This window comes from Nicotiana tabacum, chromosome 6 (genome assembly GCF_000715075.1).
Source record: "Nicotiana tabacum cultivar K326 chromosome 6, ASM71507v2, whole genome shotgun sequence".
In the NCBI taxonomy this organism is placed as follows: domain Eukaryota; kingdom Viridiplantae; phylum Streptophyta; class Magnoliopsida; order Solanales; family Solanaceae; genus Nicotiana; species Nicotiana tabacum.
Window position 1 is genome coordinate 133,872,267 of NC_134085.1, and position 22,092 is coordinate 133,894,358.

A 22,092-nucleotide genomic window follows, 5' to 3' on the forward strand; every position below is an offset into this window, starting at 1 on the left:
TAAAAGATGCATTTTTTTTATTTTTTCTTTTAATAAACGGATTACGGTCCACACGACATATATTTTTTTATATTTTGTTTGAATAAAATAAACACGGGTAAGATCACAAATAATTAACAAAATGCCACGTAAAAATCCAAAAATTGTACAACAAGACCATTTGTTATTATTTTTATTTCTTTTGGAGTGATTGTCGCGTAAAACAAAAATCACGTGCTCACAATAGTGGATGAATTTTAATGACGTTACTGTTCGAATGAGTAAAGTTAAGTTACTTTAATGTAATAAAAAGATAATTTGATGATTTTATTATTATAATTATTAAAATTTAGTAACTTTATAATGATAATGGGTAATATTCTATTGCTTTAATAATTTTGTAACTTCTTGTAACAAAGATCATGATCATGAAATTAACGTAAATTGCTATCTTGGCATCTTGGAGATTTTTTATTTGTTCTTTGGTAGCAGACGAGCAGTATTGTTCCCGACTGAAGCTGTGCAGTGTATTGAAAATTGATGTAGTGCCGGGTAAGCAAAGCTGCATTTTGCGCCATTTTCCAGTTCGCACATCCATAGGTAGATGTATGGAGATTCTACACAACACAACACAAACAATCGGAGCTATTAATTTAGTATCAGTACCATTAAACTACGTGTAAGCAAAGTTGCCGGATGCACCATATTCCAGTTGAGATCTCTTTATATACAACAGATTCTACAGAAACCAAGCAAAGCACTAAAGCTAAACAATTGGGTATGTGGCTTTTCAACAGAAAAGGGCCATCTGGCTTTTCGTATTCGTCCACTGCTGAAGAAGTCACCCATGGAATCGACGGCTCTGGTCTCACTGCCATTGTTACAGGTTCCACTCTCCTTTCTCAATTTCACTTTCTTTTGTGTAAAACAAATATTAGTATTCTCTGCAATAGGTGTTTGTATATATGACTATGTCTTTTAAGTCTACTTTCAGCTCTTTGCTTTAATAACTTAAAATTAAAGTGTGCTACTTTCATGGATTAAGTATATAAGTATTTATCAATCTCTCCTTGAAAATATATGTTGCTTTGCATATATTTTTTGTCCTATACATGGACATATAATTACACGAGATATAGTGCCAGAGCCACCCTTCTAGAAGGCGTGTCGCTGGAAACTTACACAGTGTAATTAATATGTTATATATATATATATATATATATATATATATATATATATATATATATATATATATATATATATATATATATTGTGTTGATTGCCCTTGGCTTCTTCGTGTGTTTACTTCTTTATATTTTGAATATCTTGTTGAAAGTTGTTGAAAGTTTCAGGCAAATCCCAAGCAAGTTGGAGATGAATCATTCCATTTCACTTGGGCGCCTATCATTCCCCTACTCAATAGTTTGTCTCGTAGGATAACTTAGATTCTATAGCACTAAAGATTCTCGAAATTTATGCCCCTTTCTATACTGTCATACTATTTTAACTACACTTGAAAAGGCTCCTGTCAAACAGTGAGCTTTATATAAATGTGTGAATAACGACTAGCCTTATTCCTAGCTCGTTGATATCACCTACACAAATATATGCTTGGCTTCCATTCTGCTATGTTTTTCACTAAGTCCGCATGTATTTCAAGAACTTTATTTGTTTAGGTCTATTATGAAAATTTTTCTCCATATGATTGTTGGTTTACCTCGAATTCTTTTAACACCTTCAATAGTCATGTTACCAGCTACGGATCAGTGCATTTGTAGGTCTACCTTTGCATAAGCGAACCATCTCCGATGACATCTTTAACATTTTCCTCTATTTGTTTTACTTGTACCTTTTGTCAAATGTCATCATTTCTAATCTTGTCTAATTTTTAAACGACCAAATTATCCATATTTCTAGGACATTCATCTTCTACTTGTAGATAGATAGACTGATAGAGGCCTAACATTAATGCGCTTATAGCATTGTTGGTCTCACAACTTTCCAATAAAAACAAAACAACTTTTTACTTTGTTAGATATCCTCCTGTCACAAGTTGACTCTCGTATATCCTATCAGAGATGCGAAGAGCAGTTAAGAAAAATTTGATTGCTCAACAATATTCAATGTGGATAGTTAGAGTGGGTTCCTTTTCAACTTCCTAAATTCATGCAGCTTTTGTTGTTAGATAAACAATCAATCTAAAACAACAATTATTTGATATGGAACCTTTCATTAGTGTTTATATTGCGAGTTTTGGATAAACTTGACTTTTGAACCAGACCAACAAAACTGGTAATTGGATTTCATTCAGAATCTATTGATGTGCTCTGAAGAAATATTGGAATATTGAATTCCTCGATAGTAGTAGTTAATTAGGCAATTTTCCTGATAACAGCTGGTTCAAGGGTTTATTTAATTTGACCAAGATAATGCAAAATTAGTCCATCATAGATTAGAATATTGCAGAGGCCAGCCAACTATAAGATATGCAGCTGAAGCTATAGGTGTTTTATCACATTTCTCAGTTAAACCTTGTAGATCAGTGTCAAGTGGAAGAACTCTAGAATGGATGACTTTAATTTATTGGGAATGCAGATTTTTAGGTTTACTTCCATTTCCCTATCATGGGTACTGCTAGTATATGACAAGCTTCGCAATTGACATCACTTATGTAAATACGTGTGTTTATGACCAACTTGGCTGCTTATATACAGTTGAGGTTGCATCTCAGAATCTTTTATGCGAAGTTGTGCAAGGTCAAGCACAAAATAATGACAATCTAGAGTGTTCTATTGAGAGGCGGGAAATTTATTCATTTAATAAATATTTGTTTTGCTTATAGACATCCATTTGCAGGAGCATCAAGTGGTATTGGATCTGAAACCAGCCGTGTTCTTGCTCTGCGTGGAGTTCATGTTATCATGGCTGTCAAAAATATGGCTGCTGGAAAAGATGTTAAAGAAGCAATAGTTAAGGAAATCCCTGCTGCTAAAGTTGATGTAATGGAGTTAGATCTTAGCTCATTGGCATCAGTAAGGAAATTTGCGGCCAACTTTTTATCATCAGGTCTCTCGTTGAACATGCTAATGTAAGTGAAGAGTAAAAGTGGTAACCACATACTAGAAGACTTTGCACTTTTGCTACCTATTTTTCCCCTTTTGCACGAATCCCTTCCCTCTTCATATATCTCCACATACATCTATTAATATCATCTTATCTTCCATAAGTAATAATGCAGGAGTGGGGGGAATTCCCTTTATGCTTTCCAAAGACAACATAGAGCTGCAATTTGCCACAAATCATCTAGGTACGACTGTTTGTTATACGTATGTTTCTGCGCAATATATCGATCATAGAATGAGGAGCAACATAATTGGACCATTCTATGAGGAGATGATATATTTTTTTATGTTTGCAGTAAAAGAGAGCTCGAAATATTTGCATCTTTTTTTTATTCCAGCAACAGTTCATTTTAAAGAATAAAACATCTAATCTAAATGGATCTCCGTTCCTATTTTTACTGAAATGAAGATTCAGTTCTCACTTAAAAGGAGATCAATAGTCAATTCTCAATAATGTTATTTTAGGCTTTAGTGATAAAATCCACACATATAAGAGATCATCTGAGACCTGAATCAACTTGTATATGTAAGATTTAAACAAGGGAGATAAAGCGTGATTCTAAGATCACACTGGTAAGAGGCAGTTCATGTCCCCTTGTCCATACTTTATTATCCTACTCTTCAGTAATACAACGTATGCGTGACAAATATATCAAGGTTGGTAGTACGTTGTAGACAGATGATAGGCGCTCGATGATTCTAAAAGTAACCAATTGTTCTTTTTTCTTGTTTTTGCAGGTCATTTTCTTTTGACAAATTTGTTGTTGGACAAGATGAAGGAGACAGCACGTACAACAAAGAGAGAGGGAAGGATTGTGAATGTTTCCTCACGGCTTCATAGATTGGGATATAGCAAGGGAATTCAGTTTGACAAAATTAATGACCCCAAAAGGTAATCTTACTATATTAGATGCCGGATTTCCAAAAATTTTTTTTTGATGGTTATCAAGTGAAACCCATTTCACTCAAATTCGTCACCTGCTCAATTAGATCCTGGAAATTTGACAATTACTGTCTAATAGCTTCAGCAGTTCCATGCTGAGTGTATAATATATTGAATACAGATTTCTGTCGTCATCATACCAGGATTATTACTCACAATCTGTTGCATGTTCTTGGTGTACCATCTCTCTTATTGATTTTGATGTCCTAGACTTTCTAACAGCACCTTGAAATTCCTTTTGCAATATGTTATAGATGTATTGGTGTCACCTGGAGAGTACTGGATGTTATACTCTCCGTATTTGAACTTTAATATGAATTACTTTAGATTATCCTTTATTTGCGATCACATCATTTGAATGATCACTGATCTTATTTGGTTTCTTTCAATCTCAATAGTTGCTCATTACTACTATAAAATTAATCAAGATAACAAGCTTTTCTTGCTCAAAATTGACATTTCATTGCTGTCTATTTCACTCCAAGCTGTATAAACATGACTGTTTACATGATACAGATAGCTTTGGCCTGTTGGAACTTACTTATCATTGTCTCTATTATTTGTTATTTATATGCAGCTACAACATCATCGGTGGATATAGCCAATCAAAGCTGGCCAACATACTGCATGCAAATGAGCTTACAAGACGCTTAAAGATATTTTTCAGAAAATAAATCTTGCACACTACTTTCATTTTGAGGTGTTTTTAAGTAAATAAATCTTACATACTGCTTGTCATTCTGAGGTGTTTTTCAGAAATTAAATCTTACATACTACTTTTCATTCTGATTTTATCTTGGCAATTCTTGAGTAGTCATTATGTGTCTCCGTTCCTCGAGACAAATACATATATTTCTTGGACTGAAGTTTCGGGTATTCCTTTTTGCACATCAAGAAATTCTTGGATTGTAGTCTCGACCTTCTGTAGCCCAATTATAGTGTTGGCTGAGCGGTTCATGTCATTCAATTAAACTCTAAAAATTTGGGTGATCTTTATTTCGAACAGGAAGATGGAGTGGAAATAACTGCAAATTCACTTCATCCTGGGGAAATCACAACCAACATTTTTCGTCATATGCGTGTTGTTGATGGTAATAGCAAGAATCTCTTTTTGTCCTTTTTCCATATAGTAGGTGGTGTCTGATTAATATGAGTGGTAAGTGTAGTACGGTAGCTACCTTCTATATGTCTGGAAGAAAGCCTCTAGTGCTTTCAGTAACACTAATTCATGGCATAATGAGCAAAAGGCAGTCGCGTTTTGATTTGTACATTTCTGGTGCATCATTAATTTACTCACAAAGTAGGGGTAAGGTCTGCGTACACACTACCCTCCCCAAACCCCACAGTGTGGGATAATACCGAGTATGTTGTTGCATCATTAATTAGCTCATTTTTTGTCTTCCACATCTGACAAATTAATCCGTAAGTTTGTGTTGACAAGTCACCCTAGCTCTTCCTTTTTTTTTACTTTGTCCCCCCCCGGTGGGGTGGAGAGGGAGGGGATTGTTGAGAACATGACTACTGCGAATTTGAGGGGGTGGGGGGGGGGGGTTGTATTTGAACCTTCATATTAAGTCTAGTGGGCGTTATTGAGCCACTAGGCTGTCTCCTTGCTGAGTCGCATAGCCTTGTGAGATACATATATGATATATCTATGTGACAGTTGACTTCACACAGTCTTTACATATAGTTTTAATCTAAGCCCACAAGTCATTGTTAGAATATTTACATGTAATGTTTGTTTTGCATGCTCTCTGAAAATGACGCAGACACGAAATACTCCTTTCTGCTTATTCCGTTGAATTTATGCTCCCTTTTCTCTATGCTACAGGTCTTGTAAGCACGCTTGGAAAATTTATCTTTAAAAATGCTCAACAGGTATGTTCCGCATTGAAGCATTTAAAATTTGCAGTGTGCACATATTCTTTTGCAATCTATGCACTGGAGAAAGATTGACACTTTCTTCCAGAGCAAGTAGTTTGGCTCATGCTAAATGCCTAAATAATATTCGGCATATAGTACCACTTCTTGCTATCAGAAGCTTTTTTAGGATCATTAATGATGTTCTCGTGAATCAGTTAGATAAATATTGATCGGTCTCATCTAGAAACATAATTTGTTTGTGTTTCTTTAGCCTTCAGTTAGAATTCCTGCTATGAACAGTGGAAAGCATAGAATGAAACCTTACTAAACAGTGAAAATGTAGAAACTGAAACCTGACTGAATACTGAAAACATAGAAAACGGAACCTGGCTAAAAAAAATTCCCAGAAGGTAAGTCAAAACACAAACCAGAGGATGATTTGTCACAGAATAGCTTGTTGATGAGAAGTTTTATGGTGTGCCTCACCCAACTGACATTAATTGTGTGTTCCTTTTTTTATCTCACAAATTTGTAGACCAGTATCTTACACTTTTGGGTCCACAAAATTGTGAGACAAAAAAAGAGGCCTCACACAACTAGTGTCAGTTGTGTGAGGCACAAAATAAATCTTTTCCTTGTTGACTAACATATGACCTTTGCTTAGACGAAGAAAAATATTTAATGAAAGAATACAAAACCATGATGCCATGGCAAATGATGAGTTTAACATTCGTGTTTCCTCTTCTATAGGGAGCATCAACCACCTGTTATCTTGCATTACATCCACAAGTGAAGGGGGTAAGTGGTGAATATTTTCAGGACAACAATTTGGCCACGCCAACAGCGATGGCTAAGGACATGGATTTGGCTAAGAAACTCTGGGATTTTAGTATGGATTTGGTCAAGTACCATCTAACATGTACCAATACAACATAAAAGTAACTTTGTATTTGTTAGTTTTTTATCTTATTGGAGATGGATTTCGGGCAATATTCTTACGATATCATTTATTTAGGAGAAATCGAGAGAGGATTAAGAACACATTTATTATACTTGTGAACAAATTCGATGAGAAGAAAAGACCGATTTCTCTTTTTTCTTAAGGTTTATTACTGTGTAAATGATAAATAGTCTATTATAACTTCTAATAGAACGGTAACAACTTGTTTTAATAGAAAGTGCCAATCAATAAACGGAAATGTTGAAATCTCATCAAAGATAATTTCATGTGCTCCACATTATTACAAGTTGGACTAATGTTGATTTTGAACAATGAGTATCGGGGAGATCCATGCATTTGCTTATTTTTATTTTTATCTTTTTGAATTTAAATGCATGTCAAATTGTGCAATATGGATTTGTCCAATCTCCGAAATGACCTGGAAATCCCAAAAGAGAAATACAATGAAAATCATTGTTGCGTTATGCATTTATTTATTAAGGGTGGAAAGACAATTTGCATACGATATTTAGACTTGCTCATTGCATATTCTACTTATTCTCGTCGTTATTAAACCAACTGATCAAGTTTACAGTTAGATACTCAATAATTTTTTCTTTGAAATTTTTCAAAGAGATTTTAAGTATATTCATCATTAAGTTTGTGTTCAATAAAATTTTTTGTTTTTAATACGTAAATCATGTTTAAAAAAAAAACTTAAATAATTAGTCAAGTTGATGCCAGTCAACCGTTGACCAAGAAAGTAGAGACAATAATTCCACCTACTAGCGGCTACAATCACCTTAATAGGTAGGTTTGTTATTATAGTGAATAAAATTTAATGACATTATTGTCAGAAATTGTATTTGATATTATAATGATAAAGTTAAACGAATTAGGAATGTGACTTACTCTTTATTCTCATCGCGTAGCTACGTTAACAATGTCAACTTGTTTGATGCATTTGGTGATCTTTAGCAGGGAGATCACATGTTGTTGATACACATTTACAAGTATTGAGGGAAAGAATAGAAAAAGTGAGGATCAAAGAAAGATTGGAGAAATTTTAAAGGCGTGTTTTTCAGAAAATAAATCTTACATGCGACTTTTCATTCTAAATTTATCTTGGATATTCTTGAGTAGTCATGATGTGCCTCCATTCCTCGAGACAAATACATATATTTCTTGGAGTGAATTTTTGGGCATTCCTTTTGTACACCAAGAAATTCTTGATTTGCGGTCTGTAGCCCAATCATAGCTTTGGCTGAGGGATTCATGTCATTCAATTAAACTCTAAAAATTTGAGTGACCTTTATTTCAACCAGGATATGGAGTTGAAATAACTGCAAATTCACTTCATCTCGGATGTTGTTGATGGTAATAGCAAGATTGTTTGTTCGTCTTTTTTCTATATAGTAGTAGGTGTCTGATTAATATGAGTGGTAAGGGTAGTACGTTAGCTACGTTCATTATGTCTGGAATAAAGCCTCTAGTGCTCCCAGTATCACTAATTCATGGCATAATGAGCAAAAGGCAGTCATGTTTTGATTTGTACATTTCTGCTGCATCATTAATTAGCTCTTTTTTCCCTTCTCACATATGACAAATTAATTCGTAAGTTTGTGTTGACAAGTCACTCTAGCTCTTCATTTTTTCTTACTTTGTAACCCCCCAAGTCGAGGTGGAGGGGGGGGGGGGTTGTTGAGAACATGACTGCGAATTCGAGGGGAGACAGTTGGATTTGAACCTTCATATTAAGTCTAGTGATTGTTATTGAGCCACTAGGATGTATCCGTGCTGACTCGTATAGCCTTGTGAGATACATATATCTATGTGACAGTTGGCTTCAGACAGTCTTTACATATATTTCCAATCTAAGCCCACTAGTCATTGTAGAATATTTCCGTGTAATGTTTACTTTGCATGCTCCCTGAAAATGAAGCAGACATGAAATACTTCTTTTTGCTTATTTAGTTGAATTTATGCTCCATTTTCTGTATGCTACCGGTCTTGTAAGCACGCTTGGAAAAAATTTCTTTAAAAATGTTGATTGAAAGAAATTGTCTGCCATTGAAGCATTTAATACTTGCAGTATGCACATATTCTATTGCAATATATGAATTGGAGAAAGATTGACATTTTCTCCCAGAGCTAGCAAGTAGTTTGGCTCATGCTAGAGAAAATGCCTTAATAATATTCACATACATTAGGGTTGTAGGTTAGGACGTAGTCGAGTCTGGGGCGAGGCTAGTTCGATAGGGTTGGCCTTAGACCGCTAATGGTCAATGTTGTATTCACACTATCCTTCCATTTTTCATAGCATCGGGGCATATTTTCTGATTTTGTTATTGCATTTCAATTATTTTCTAGTTCTTATGAAGTTGTTTTTATTTCTTTGGTTTCTGTTTGATGGTACTAATATATTGTCCCTTTCCTTTCCTTTTTTTTCTCGTCTTTTCCGTCTTCTTGAGCCGATGATCTTTCAGAAACAACCTCTCTACTCCTTCGGGGTAGGGATAAAGTCTGTGTACACACTACCCTCCCCAGATTCCACTTGTGAGATTTTACTGGGTCATTGTTGTTGTTGTTATTATACCAATAGTATCAGAGCTTTTTTCTTAGGATCATTAATGACCTTCTCGTGAATCAGTTAGATTATATGGATCAATCTCATCTAGAAACATAATACATTCGTGTTTCTTTAGCTTTTAGATAGAATGCCTGCTATGAACATTTAAAATTAGAATACCTGACTAAACGCTGAAAATGTAGAAACTCGAACTTGACTGAACAGTGAAAATATAGAAAACAGAAATTGACTAAAATATTTCCGAGAAGGTAAGTCAAAAGATAAACCAGAAGAAAAATTTGTACAAACTAACTTGTTATCTAACACTTGACCTTTGCTTAAACGAAGAAAAATGTTCAATGGAAAATACAAGTTGATCAAGTTACATTAATTAATAAACATTGATTAACCCCTCTCCCCCAAACCCCCTCCCACCCAAATAGGAGGTAAGTAGGTTCTTTCTTTTGTTGCCTATGTGAACATCCAATTAAAGGTCTTCTATCTTTACTTTTCTTACTTCATTTACAATTTCTTCACAGTCCTGTGACATCAGCCCCTATAGGGATAATTTCAATCAGTACAAGTTCCAAACCGCACTACTACCCCCCTCCCCCAGGGCAAAATTAAATAATAAAAAAATGAAAAAAATAATAAACAATCCCCCCTCCCCCCAAATTCCCATATGCTAAGCTTGGTAGGCAGATTCACCCCGGTACTTGTGCCACTGGGACGTACCCGGCGAAATAGATGATGTGCGAGTAAACTAGCCTAAACACCACCATCATTAAAAATTAAAGAATTTCTAGAAATGAAAAATGGACGTGCATCTACACTCTGGTAAAGAATGTCCTAAACAACAACCCATGCTAAGGTACCAGCTCAACTCTGCTTTGTTAAGAGCTCAATCTCTGCTCCAACTTCAGCTATTTTTTATCGTCAGATGCCTTTGCTTCTTTTGCAATAGTTGCAATGTCAAAGACCATTGTAGTTCTTTTTAAGCCACCCGCAAGCATGTGTTAAAAAAGGGCAGCCCAGTGCATTAAGCTCCCGCTATATGTAGGGTTCGAGGAAGGGCCGGATGATAAATGGCCTAAAGTGCATGATTTTGAGTGTATTTTCGTCTCATTTGTCATGTGAGTTGTGGGAGATTACATGATATTTGAAGTGAATTATACTTAGTACGTATTTCTTATTTGTAGAAGTGAGCTTGAATGATAATGGAGCAAAAGATATCAAATTATTGCAAAAAGGAGAAAAATGAAAGGATTGGGAGCTCGTCTATTCTCGTGCGTGGCACGAAAACGGACGCAAAAAAGGAGAAAAATGAAGGCACAAAACAGCAAAGCGAAGCAAAGGCACAGATCATGATAGCATCTGTGATGACCTAAAAGGTTATCTCTTGCTTTAGAAGTCAAATCTATGTTTCGAGACCTAAAAACCTCCTTTTGTCTTACCTCGATTTGCGTGTGTAGTCCAGGCATATATCCGAAAAACCTTTATGTGAAGATTTGAGAAAAATGCTAAATTTTACCTTTAAAATTGAATTAAGTTGATTTCTGTCAACAATTTAGGTAAATGGACCCGGACCTGTGATTTGATGGTCCCGAAGGATCCGTAAAAAAATATGGGACTTGGGCGCATGCCCGGAATTGAATTCGAGGTCCATAGCCCGAGAAGTGAATTTTTGAAGAAAATTGTTTAACTGAAAAATATAAGGAGTTTAGAAATTGAATAATGTTTGAATTTGATGGTATCAGGCCCGTATTTTGGTTCAAGAGCCCAGTACATGTTTAATATGGTATTTAAGTTGTGTCTGTAAAATTTGGTAAGAAACGGAATTCATATGACGTGATTCAGACCCTCGGTTGTGAATATAGTAACTTTAAGAGTTCTTCAGATTTTTATTGATTTTGATTCTAAATTCGTTGATTAAGATGTTATTTGGGAGATTTGATCGCGTGAACAAGTCCTTATGATGTTTTTAGACTTGTTTGCATGTTTGGTTTGGAGCCCCGAGGGCTCGAGTGAGATTTGGATAGACCACGGAGTATTTTGACCCTTAAGGAAAAATTGCTGGTATTGCAAGTCTGCAGACTTCGCATCTAGCTCGCAAATGCGAGCACCGCAATTTTGAAGGACCATCGCATTTGCGATGACTGGGCTGGGTAGGGGACCTTCGCATTTGCGAAGTTCAGAGTCGCAAATACGACAAGAGCAGAGGCCGCAATTGCGAACACTGGTTCGCATTTGCGAAGGTAGATGGTCAGGCCATTCTTCATATTTGCGAAGCATTGGTCGCATTTGCGAACATGTGATCGCAAATGCGATACCTGCAACTGCTCAAAAATAGGTTTTGACGAGATTTCAACTCATTCTTTCAAATTTTCAAACCCTAAGCTACCATAAGCGATTTTCCAAAGAAAAGTTCTTCCCCAAATCATAGGTAAACAATTTCTACTCATTTCTTTCAATCTACTTCATCTTTTTACAAGATTTCATCACAAAATCTAGAAATTTTCATAGGAAATTGGATGTTTTTGGAAATTTCAAAATTTGGGGATGTAGACCTCAAATTGAGGTCGGATTCCAAAACCAATTGCATATCCGGGCCCGGGGGTGAATGGGTAATCGGGTTTTGGTCCGAACTTCAGGTTTTGACCAAGCGGGCCCGAGGTCGATTTTTGACTTTTTGAGAAAAATATTGGAAAACCTATAATTAAGCATTGGATTTGAGTTCTTTAGCATTTATTGATGTTATTAAGTTAATTATGACTAGATACAAGTGAATTGGAGGGGAAAACTAGAGGGAAAGCGATATTTGAGGCTTGATTTTTGGCCGTGGAATCGAGGTAAGTGTTTGGCCTAACCTTAGTTTGAGGGAATATGTGTTGTGTTTTATTTGCTACGTGTTAGTGTTGTGTACGATGTATAGGTGTGGTGACGAGTATCTATACGTTGGTGTCGAGCATGCCCGTGAGTCTTACACTGTGACTGTTGTGATTCTTATTATGTACCATCTATGCTTAAATTGATGATTATCCATGTTGTACAAGACTTATGATATTTTCTTGGTATTTGACCATTGTTGAGTATTGACTCAAGTTGAGATTTATTTTGTGAAGTTAACTGTTGGAACAAGATTGGTTATAGTTGATTCCCTTACCGGGATGTATTTGTTCCTATTGTTAATTCCCTTACCGGGATATTATTGTTTCTACTGTTTGGGTGAGGAAAAGGTGATAAAGCACGAAGGGTGACGCCGTGCACATTCATACTTATGCATATGATAAGGAAAGAGTGATAAAGCACGAAAGATGATGCCATGCACATTTACATTTATATTGATGCATATGGTGAGGAAGAGAGATAAAGCACGAAGGGTGATGCCGTGCACATTCCTATTATTCATATGGTGAGGAAGAGTGATAAAGCACAAAAGGTGATGCCGTGCACATTTTCATTATTGATTGCATGGTGAGGATTGAGAGTAAAAGCACGACGGGTGATACCGTGCATTTATTTTCTGTTGATGTGATTACTTGCTGTTATCGGTTCAAGTGCGTTAATTGTTTAATTTCCATTATTTTTGTGTTTCCTTATTCTAGTATCCCCTACAACATGTTGCCTTTCCCGTTAATTTCTGTTTCGCTTCTATTATTGTTATTCTGTTAGATATTGATTAACTATACAGGTTTATGATGTTTGTCGTGTCCTAGTCTCGTCACTACTTCGCCTAGGTTAGGTTCGACACTTACCAGTACATGGGGTCGGCTGTACTGATACTACACTCTGCACTTTTTGTATAGATCTCGGTGCTGGACCATACAGACCGTAGTTCGAGGTTGCTGCCTTCAGTCCAATGGAGACCCGAGGTAGTTCTGCAGGCATTCGTAGGCCTTGGCGTCCCCGTCTATCCTGTTTCTTTTTTATTTTATCTATTTCTGAGACATATGTGTATCTCTTTGTTCAGACCACTATTTGTAGTATTTGTAGATAGTCCGTGAAATTATGACACCAGTTATGGGTGAAGTTTTACTTTGGATTTGTATTTGTATTAAGATAATCTGTTAAATTCTGCTTTTCTGCATTTATTTCGCTAGTCTTCTTATGATAAATTGTAAATTGTTAAAAAATAAAGTGAAAAGGTAAAATAATCAGTGATATTGGCTTGCCTAGCGAGTTCAATGTTAGGCGCCATCACCGGGGGCGTTGATCGAGGACAACCCTACACTACTACAAGTAGCAAGAAAGGTCGAAGCAGCTTTTATCCGAAAAGGTCGGGATCGATTTTCACATAGAGTTAGATATTGGAATTGAGTGTCTATATAAATTGGAGTTGCGTAGTTGTTCCTAATTGCACTTCTAAACATTATTGGTTTTGATATTACTTCTAAATTTATACTATTAAGATGCTAAATTAGGATAAGTGAAGCTAAGAGTAAACTATTGAAGGTTGTCTAAATAGGTAAAAGACACTAGGGAAGTGACTTTCTCCTAGGTGGATAATTGATGGATTCTCGAGACTAAGGCTAGATTGTCATATTTGGGGAGTATGATATAACCATTGCACGATTCTACCTACTATATACCTCTCGGTAGTTCGAGTGATTTTGCCCTAATTGACTTTCTCAAGACCAATTAGGTATGATAATTTGTGCAAGCAATAAAAGTTCAAGTCGGGTATTACTATCTCTAGGTTTAACCCTTTAATTGGGGCTATCAATCTCTTGAATATGCCCCAATTCCTTGTTGGGCCAATTTTATGGACTTAGGCTCTCTTTCTCAAGAAGAGCCAAAATCAACTAGGCATAAACTAGTGGTTGCAACTACTAATTCAACATTTAAATCATAAATTAGTCCAAATATCAAACACTCATAGACATTCAAGCCTTAAAATACAAGACCCATCAATTACCCACACTAGGGTTGAGCCACAACCCTAGTTAATGGGTCTAACTACTCATGATTATAGAAGAAAACAAAGAAATAGATGAAGAAAAACCCATAATATTTAATTACTAGATAAAACTTGAAGATTCAATGATGAAACTAAGCTAAAATTACTCAAAATAGAAAAGGAGTATTGTTCACAAGCGCAGCAGCGTTAAAATACAAATTATGACCTAAAAATGGGAAAAGAAACTATTTATACTAGGCTGAAAATTCTGGACAAAAATACCCCTGCGGGGCTAGTGCGGACCGCACAAAATCGAGTGCGGCCGCACTAAGGCTCTTGGCTGAAACAATCTGTTCTCTGAAGTTGGCCACCGCGGGCTGCACAAAATGCACCGCGGCCGCAGTGGCTTCTATTGCGGTCCGCACAAAATGAACTGCGGACCGCATTGGCAATGTTCCTCCAACTTGGCACCTCTCTGAACTTGAGCTTTGCAGACCGCACAAAATCGAGTGCGGATGCAATGAAGTCAATGCGGTCCACTTGAAATGTTTTGCGGCCGCATTGCTTGGCTTCCTGAAATGGGCACTCTCTGAACCTCCTCTTTGCGAACCGCACGGAATGGTGTGCGACCGTACTAGTTCTGTTATACTGAGCTTGGCCTTGTTCTTGGTACTTGTGCATGTTTCACTCCTTTTTGAGCTGGTTTTGACAAATTGTTACCTTATTGACCAAATCCTGTAATCAAGTACAACATGTGAGCCTTTGGGACTATTTTGTACACATTTCTAATCAAAACTAAAGCAAGAAGGAGTGTAAAATGCGTCATAATCCCTGGTTATCAACTCCCCCAAACTTATGCTTTTGCTTGTCCTCAAGCAAACAAAATAAGACCCACCCCTTAAGAGTAAATCCAAGAAAATTCAGCTGACCTAAACTGACCTCGTCTAGCATCAATTGGGACTAACATTTGCCCTCAATTCAAATGAATCATTAACAACATTCACTCTTTTATACATCATGGATTTAGTGCAATACAAGAGCCTCAAGAGTTGACTCAACACATCAAAGAAACTCTTTGTATTACTTCGTTCATTGTGGAACCCAAACTCACACATCCTCGACTCTCCCGAAGCAAACCTCACTTTTGGAATAGTAGCACTCAGAACGAGGTTAATGGAAAAACACTCATCTTTCTCAAGGAAAAGTCACAAGTCCGGCTCTAAGTACCATATGCTTGCCCCTTATGTGAGTCACCACTAATGTATGCTTCATTCAACTCAAGATCATATAGGGCTTTTGTGGAGACATAGTGAAGGCTTTTGGTTTAGGTAGGAAATGTTTGGTCTAAGTAGGTTCCATCTTCCTTTTAGTACTTCTTTTGCTTCGTTTTGGCACTCTCACTTGACTTTTTAAGTCATTTCACTTCTTTCTAAGGGGTTAGAGAGACACACTGTCACTCTTTCTTGTTCATTTCAAATCTTCTATCCTTTCTCAACTTTTCACACCTTTCATTCTTTGCTTTTATTGAATCCCTTCATTCTTTTCTACATTGAACATTCTTTTTGTCTTTTTTGCTTTTCTTTCTTTCTCATTGCCTTTCCTTTTCTTCATTTTATACCTTTCTACCACTTTGTTGCAATACTCGTCTCTCCCCCCAAACTTATACTTTTGCCATGTGCAAAGGAAAGATCGGGTGCCAAGAGAGAGTATCTTTAGAACGGGTAAAGGCTTGTATCGTAGTTCTTGAAGGAAAAAGGTCTAAGGCTCAAAAGGGTTGACTAGGGATTTTATCATTGGTAGGCTATGGAAGTGTCAAGATATCATTTGGATCAAAGAGAGCCTATAATCATGTCTCAAGTCAAATTACACTTAGGATTTCGCCTAGACAAACATTCAGGACAAGTTCTAGACCAATGGGATTACTAAAGACACAGAGTCGGGGCCCCACAACAACCTTAGATAAGATTTGAGCACACAATGGTCCCGAAAAACCACTTGATGATTATCGGCCAACACAAGAGTCTCAAGGTCACAACTTTCACCATCCTATACACAACGATTTGTTTTTGGCCATAGGATCAAAGACAAATGTGTTAGACCCAAGTGAAGCTTTGCTTGAGGCACCCTTACCAACTAACTACTAAAAAGCAAAAAGGAAAACAGACTCAAACCTTTAAGAAGGTTGTCATACCATCCATCATCGGGAAGAGCCACCCGGTTCACATAAATTCCACCTTTGGAAAGAATCGTGGCATTAAGAAAACCAAAGGCTTATTGCAAAACTCAAAATAAGAAGCTACGGACATAAAATAAGAAGCTAAGAAAGGAAAAATGCGGAAAGTAAAATGAATATGTACGAGAGGGGATTTAATCGAATATACAATAGGGGGAATGAATATATACATAAGAACGTAACTTTTATATATAGATCCAAAGTAAAAAGTACAAAAAGTGCAATGAAATGCTAAAATTATATACATACCAAAGATAAAAAGGAAAGTAAGCGTAAAATATTGTCATATGTACAGTCATCCAAATACCCAAATATGGATACCCCCTCAAATGAAAGCTGGCATTGTCCTCAATGCCAACTAACCAAAATAAGCACAAAAATAGAGAAGAGAGGAAAAAGAAACTCCCTATTGGCCCTCCGTCTACATAGGATCCTGAGTCTGGGTCCCTGGGTCCTCTGTCTGCTCGGGAACCTGTGACTGGCTCCCTGTGATCTGTGGCTCTGCTGGGACCTGGGCCTGGACTGAGTCCTGGGCTGAATCCTGGGGCTGGCTGGAGGAGCCTCCCTACGGGTCCTCCAACTTAATAACTGCATCGTCAGACCGGGGGATCACTCTCTTCCTCTTGGGAGTCCTCTCGGACTCCTGCTCTAGCTGGTGCTGGGCTGCTGGTGCTGGGTCATGCAATAGCAAATCTAAAGTCAGGTGATCCGCCTTGAATCTCTCAACCTCGACCAGTAGATCCTTCACCGACCCTTTTGAAGCCTGAGTCTTCCTCATTTTCTTTGCCTCCCTGGAAAGTTCCTTGAGTGCCTTTCCATGTGAATCAACAGCACCCGTAAGCAATTTCTGGTTCTCTAGGATCTTCTTCTGGCTGTACAGAAAATCCTTGAGAGTGTCGTCAATAGACTGTGGGACTTGTAGAGGAGGAGGTGATGACTGAGCTGCCACCATGGTAGATAGTACAAATAGCTTAGAAGTAGCTGTCTGCATCCAATTGTTGATGTTGGCGAGGGCCTGGCTCAGGCGGTGGGCAATCAATGGGTATTCAGTGGAGGAGGGTATCTCTGGAACTGTAGAAGTGGAAGGACTTGGGGCCATGTCTGTTGAGGTAGAAGGAGGCTGAGTAGGAGCCACTACCACTACTGGCTCTTCAGACTGGCCAGTCGAAGTAGTGGCTTTGCTATTAAAGTGTTTGCCCTTAGGGTTGTCATCACCCTGTAGGCTATACCATGAGAAAGGTGCCTTCGCCTTCACTTTCATATCAAACTTCCGCTATTCTACATCTTGGTCCTCCAGGTATATGGTCAGGAAGTTGGGGAAGGGATAAGATCTATCACCTTCGTTCACTACCCATGTAATAACCTAGGACATCACATTCCCGACGTTAATCGGGTACCCCGCCATGATAGATGCTACCAAAATCGCCCGGTGAATAAGGAGTGAGTTGTCGTAGGTGGTGGGGTCTAGCCTGCTGCACACAAATGTCTCCCACCCCTTATGTAAACAACATTCAGTTATGCTTTGTTAATATCAGTAGAAACAATGAAATGCAAAGTTGTAGAAAAATTTATTGCAGACAGTTTAAAATATTGCAGAATACGGACTCACAAAATGAGGTGCAGCCGCAAAGAGGCTACTGGGGACCGCACAAAATCCATGGTGGTCCGCACAGAGGTATGGTTCAGACTACCCACTCTCTGAATATATGCACCGCAGACTGCACAAAAAGGCATTGCGGTCCGCATTGAGGCACCACGGACCGCACAAAATCCATTGCGGCCGCGGTCCTCAAATGTCAGCATTCAGTACTTGGTCTATTACGATCCGCACAAAATGGCATTGCGGACTGCACAGAGGCACCGCTGACCGCACTGAGTGCCCAACATGAGCACCAACCTATGGTTCATGTTTTGTTCATTTTTAGTCCAATTATTCACCTATTAATGATTCCCTAAGTGTTGCCTCAGTGTTTTAACTACCTAATCCTAATTCAAACAATATTTAACTAACCTATGCTACAAGATTGAAAGAAAAATGGGAAGGGAAGGAAAAGGAACTAAGAAAAACAAAAATTCAAATAAAATAACAAAATTAAACAAATGAGAAGGAATTAAAGTTACATGAAATAAAATGCAGTGATGATTAATAAGCCTTAGCAGTTAATTGCGTGCAATTTAGTGAGATGAATAGTAGTTTTGTGCTTTTGAGATTAAAAAGATCGAAAAGTTCAAATAGAGGGCCTCAAGTCCTATTTATAGAAAAAGGTTCTGGGCCCCAACTCACCTACCCACCGCGGACCACACAAAATGGCACCGTGGTCCGCGGTTCTCAAAACCATGAGGCACTGGCAAATTGACCACTGCGGACTGCAATAAATCCAGTGCGGCCGCAGTGGACCACCGTGGTCCGCACAAAATGCAATGCGGCCGCGGTGGGAAACTTCAGAGACTTCCTACTTGTGTCAAATCACTTTTGCGGTCCATATTGATTTCTTGCCCCTCGCACAAAGGCCTTTGCGACCGCACAAAATGAGTGCGGTCCGCATTGCCAACTTCAAAGAGTGATATTTTTCAACTTGTTCCTGCACTGGATCAACACCATCCTACAACATCTGACAACCAATCAGTCAAAAATAAATCCTACACTACAATGAAAATCAGAGAAAAACAAGAGGAAAGACACATGGGTTGCCTCCCAAAAAGCGCATGATTTAATGTCGCGGCACGATGCAGGTTACCATCAAATCACTTGAGATGAAGGAGTGCCACAACGTGGCTGTCATCAATCTTGCCCAGGTAGTGCTTGACCCTGTGCCCATTCCCTTTGAAAACTTCCCCATTTTTGTTCTTCAAGTCAAGTGCACCAAACGGAGTCACAAACACCACTTCAAAAGGTCCACTCCATTTTGACTTAAGCTTTCCCGGAAAGAGACATAATCGAGAGTTGAACAAGAGACCCAAATCACCCACTTTGAACTCCTTGCCACGAGCATATTTATCATGAAGGTACTTCATCTTGTCCTTGTACAAAGACGAACTAGAGTAGGCATGGAATCGGAATTCATCAAGTTCATTAAGCTGCTCCACACAAAGATTTGCTGCCACATCCCATTCAAGATTAAACTTCCTCAAAGCCCATATGGCCTTTTGCTCTAACTCAACCGGTAGATGGCAATCTTTCCCAAACACCAACCGATACGGATACATACCAATCGGAGTCTTGTAAGCAGTCCTATAAGCCCATAGAGCATCATCCAACTTCTTTGACCAATCGATCCTATTTGCATTGACCGTCTTTGATAATATACTCTTGATTTCCCTATTTGAGACTTCAACTTGGCCACTCGCTTGAGGATGATAAGAAGTAGAAACTTTGTGGTTAACACCATACTTTGCAAGCAAAGTGTCAAAAGCTCTATTACAAAAATGAGACCCCCCATCACTTATGATTGCAAGAGGAGTGCCAAACCTTGTAAAAATGCTCTTCTTGAGAAACGCAACATCACTCCAGGCCTCATTGTTGGGTAGAGCCACGGCTTCAACCTACTTTGAAACATAGTCAACCGCCACAAGAATGTATGTGTTCCCACACGAGCTAACAAACGGGCCCATAAAATCAATGCCCCATATATCAAAAATATCAACTTCAAGGATGGTATTGAGAGGCATCTCATCTTTCTTCGAAATTCCACCCGTTCTTTGACATCCGTCACACCTCTTCACAAGTTCACTTGCATCTTTGTACAAATTTGGACAATAAAACCCACAACTAAGAACTTTGGAAGCTGTCCTCGCCCCGCCATGATGACCATCATAGGTAGAGGAATGACAAGCCTCCAAGATACTCAATTGCTCTTCCTCCGGGACACACCTTCGGATCACACCATCCATGCAAATCTTGAACAAGTACGGCTTATACCAATAGAAATCCAAACTATCCCATTTGAGCTTCTTCCCTTGGTTAGAAGAGAGCTCACACGGGATTATACCAATCACAAGGAAATTAGCAACATCTGCAAACCATGACATACCATTCACCGACACCGAAAGGAGTTGTTCATCGGAAAATGAATCATTGATCTCTAGGCCATCACGAGGCCTCCCCTCCTCCTCCAAGTGGGACAAGTGGTCCGCCACTTGGTTTTCACTACCCTTTCGGTCCACAATCTCCAAATAAAACTCTTGAAGTAACAAGACCCATCACATCAGTCTAGCTTTGGAATCTTTCTTCGTCATCAAGTATCGGAGTGCGGCATGATAGGTATGGACTATGACCTTGGCACCCATAAGATATGGCCGAAATTTCTCCATTGCAAACACAATAGCCAAAAGTTCTTTCTCGGTCACCATGTAGTTCACTTGAGCATCATTCATTGTCTTGCTCGCATAGTACACCGAATGAAACATTTTGTTCACTCTTTGACCCAAAACCGCCCCAACTGCAACATCGCTTGCATCACACATGATCTCAAAGGGCAAGCTCCAATTAGGTGTGGTAATGATAGGAGTGGTGGTCAACTTGTGCTTGAGAAGTTCAAAAGCTTGCATACATCTCTCATCGAACACAAACTTGGCATCTTTTTCCAATAGCTTGCATAAAGGGTTAACTACCTTCGAAAAGTTTTTGAAAAATCTCTGGTAGAACCCCGCATGCCTAAGAAAACATCTAACTCCCTTGACAGAGGTTGGGGGAGGGAGTCTTGAAATCATATCAATTTTTGCTTTGTCCACCTCGATACCATGCTTTGAAATTTTATGCTATGCCCTCTTCCATCATGAAGTGCCATTTCTCCCAATTAAGAACAATATTGGTTTCTTCACAACGGGCCAATACTCTATCAAGATTTTTCAAACATTCCTCAAACAAATCACCCACAACACTAAAGGCGTCCATAAACACCTCCAAAATATCTTCCACCGTATTGGTGAAAATGTCCATCATACACCGCTGAAATGTAGTAGGTGCATTACACAACCCAAAAGGCATCCGAAAAAGGCAAAGGTGCCATATGAACAAGTGAATGTGGTCTTCTCCTGATCTTCCGGAGCAATCAAGATTTGGTTATACCCAGAATACCCATCCAAGAAACAGTAGAAGGCACGCCTAGAAAGTCAGTCTAACATCTGATCAAGAAAGGCAATGGAAAGTGATCCTTGCGGGTCACTTTATTCAACTTGCAGTAGTCCATGCATACCCTCCAACTGGTGACGATTCTGGTAGGAATCAACTCATTTTGTTAATTTTCAACCACGGTCATGCCACCCTTCTTCAGTACATATTGCACCAGCGAAGTCCAAGAGCTATTAAAGATTGGGTACACAACCCCGACATCCAACCACTTGATCACCTCCTTTTTCACAACTTCATGCATTTCTTCGTTCAACCTCCTTTGATGTTATAAGGAGGGCTTGCATCATCTTCCAGAATAATCTTGTGCATACAGAATGCGGGGCTTATCCCCTGAATATCAGCTAAAGTTCATCCAATTGCCCTTTTCCACTTTTGAAGCACCACCAATGTGGCATCAACCTGCATGTTAGTAAGA

At 38.3% G+C, this 22,092-nt stretch overlaps 1 protein-coding gene across 2 annotated transcripts; it reads left to right on the top strand.

Annotated features, from left to right (window-relative positions):
• The first annotated feature begins 393 nt into the window (after positions 1-393).
• LOC107776116 (short-chain dehydrogenase TIC 32, chloroplastic-like) lies at positions 394-7,014 on the top strand. 2 transcript variants are annotated; one of them, XM_075255389.1, is made up of 9 exons: positions 394-658; positions 777-865; positions 2,836-3,067; positions 3,207-3,286; positions 3,840-3,993; positions 4,622-4,698; positions 5,049-5,135; positions 5,876-5,922; positions 6,658-7,014. In XM_075255389.1, the coding sequence occupies exons 1-9, from the start codon at positions 588-590 to the stop codon at positions 6,841-6,843; spliced, it is 1,023 nt and encodes a 340-aa protein (XP_075111490.1). In that variant the 5' UTR covers positions 394-587; the 3' UTR covers positions 6,844-7,014. The 2 variants fall into 2 exon arrangements, with proteins under 2 accessions (XP_075111490.1, XP_075111489.1); XM_075255388.1 differs by having other exon boundaries at positions 394-865.
• The last annotated feature ends 15,078 nt before the right edge of the window (positions 7,015-22,092 follow it).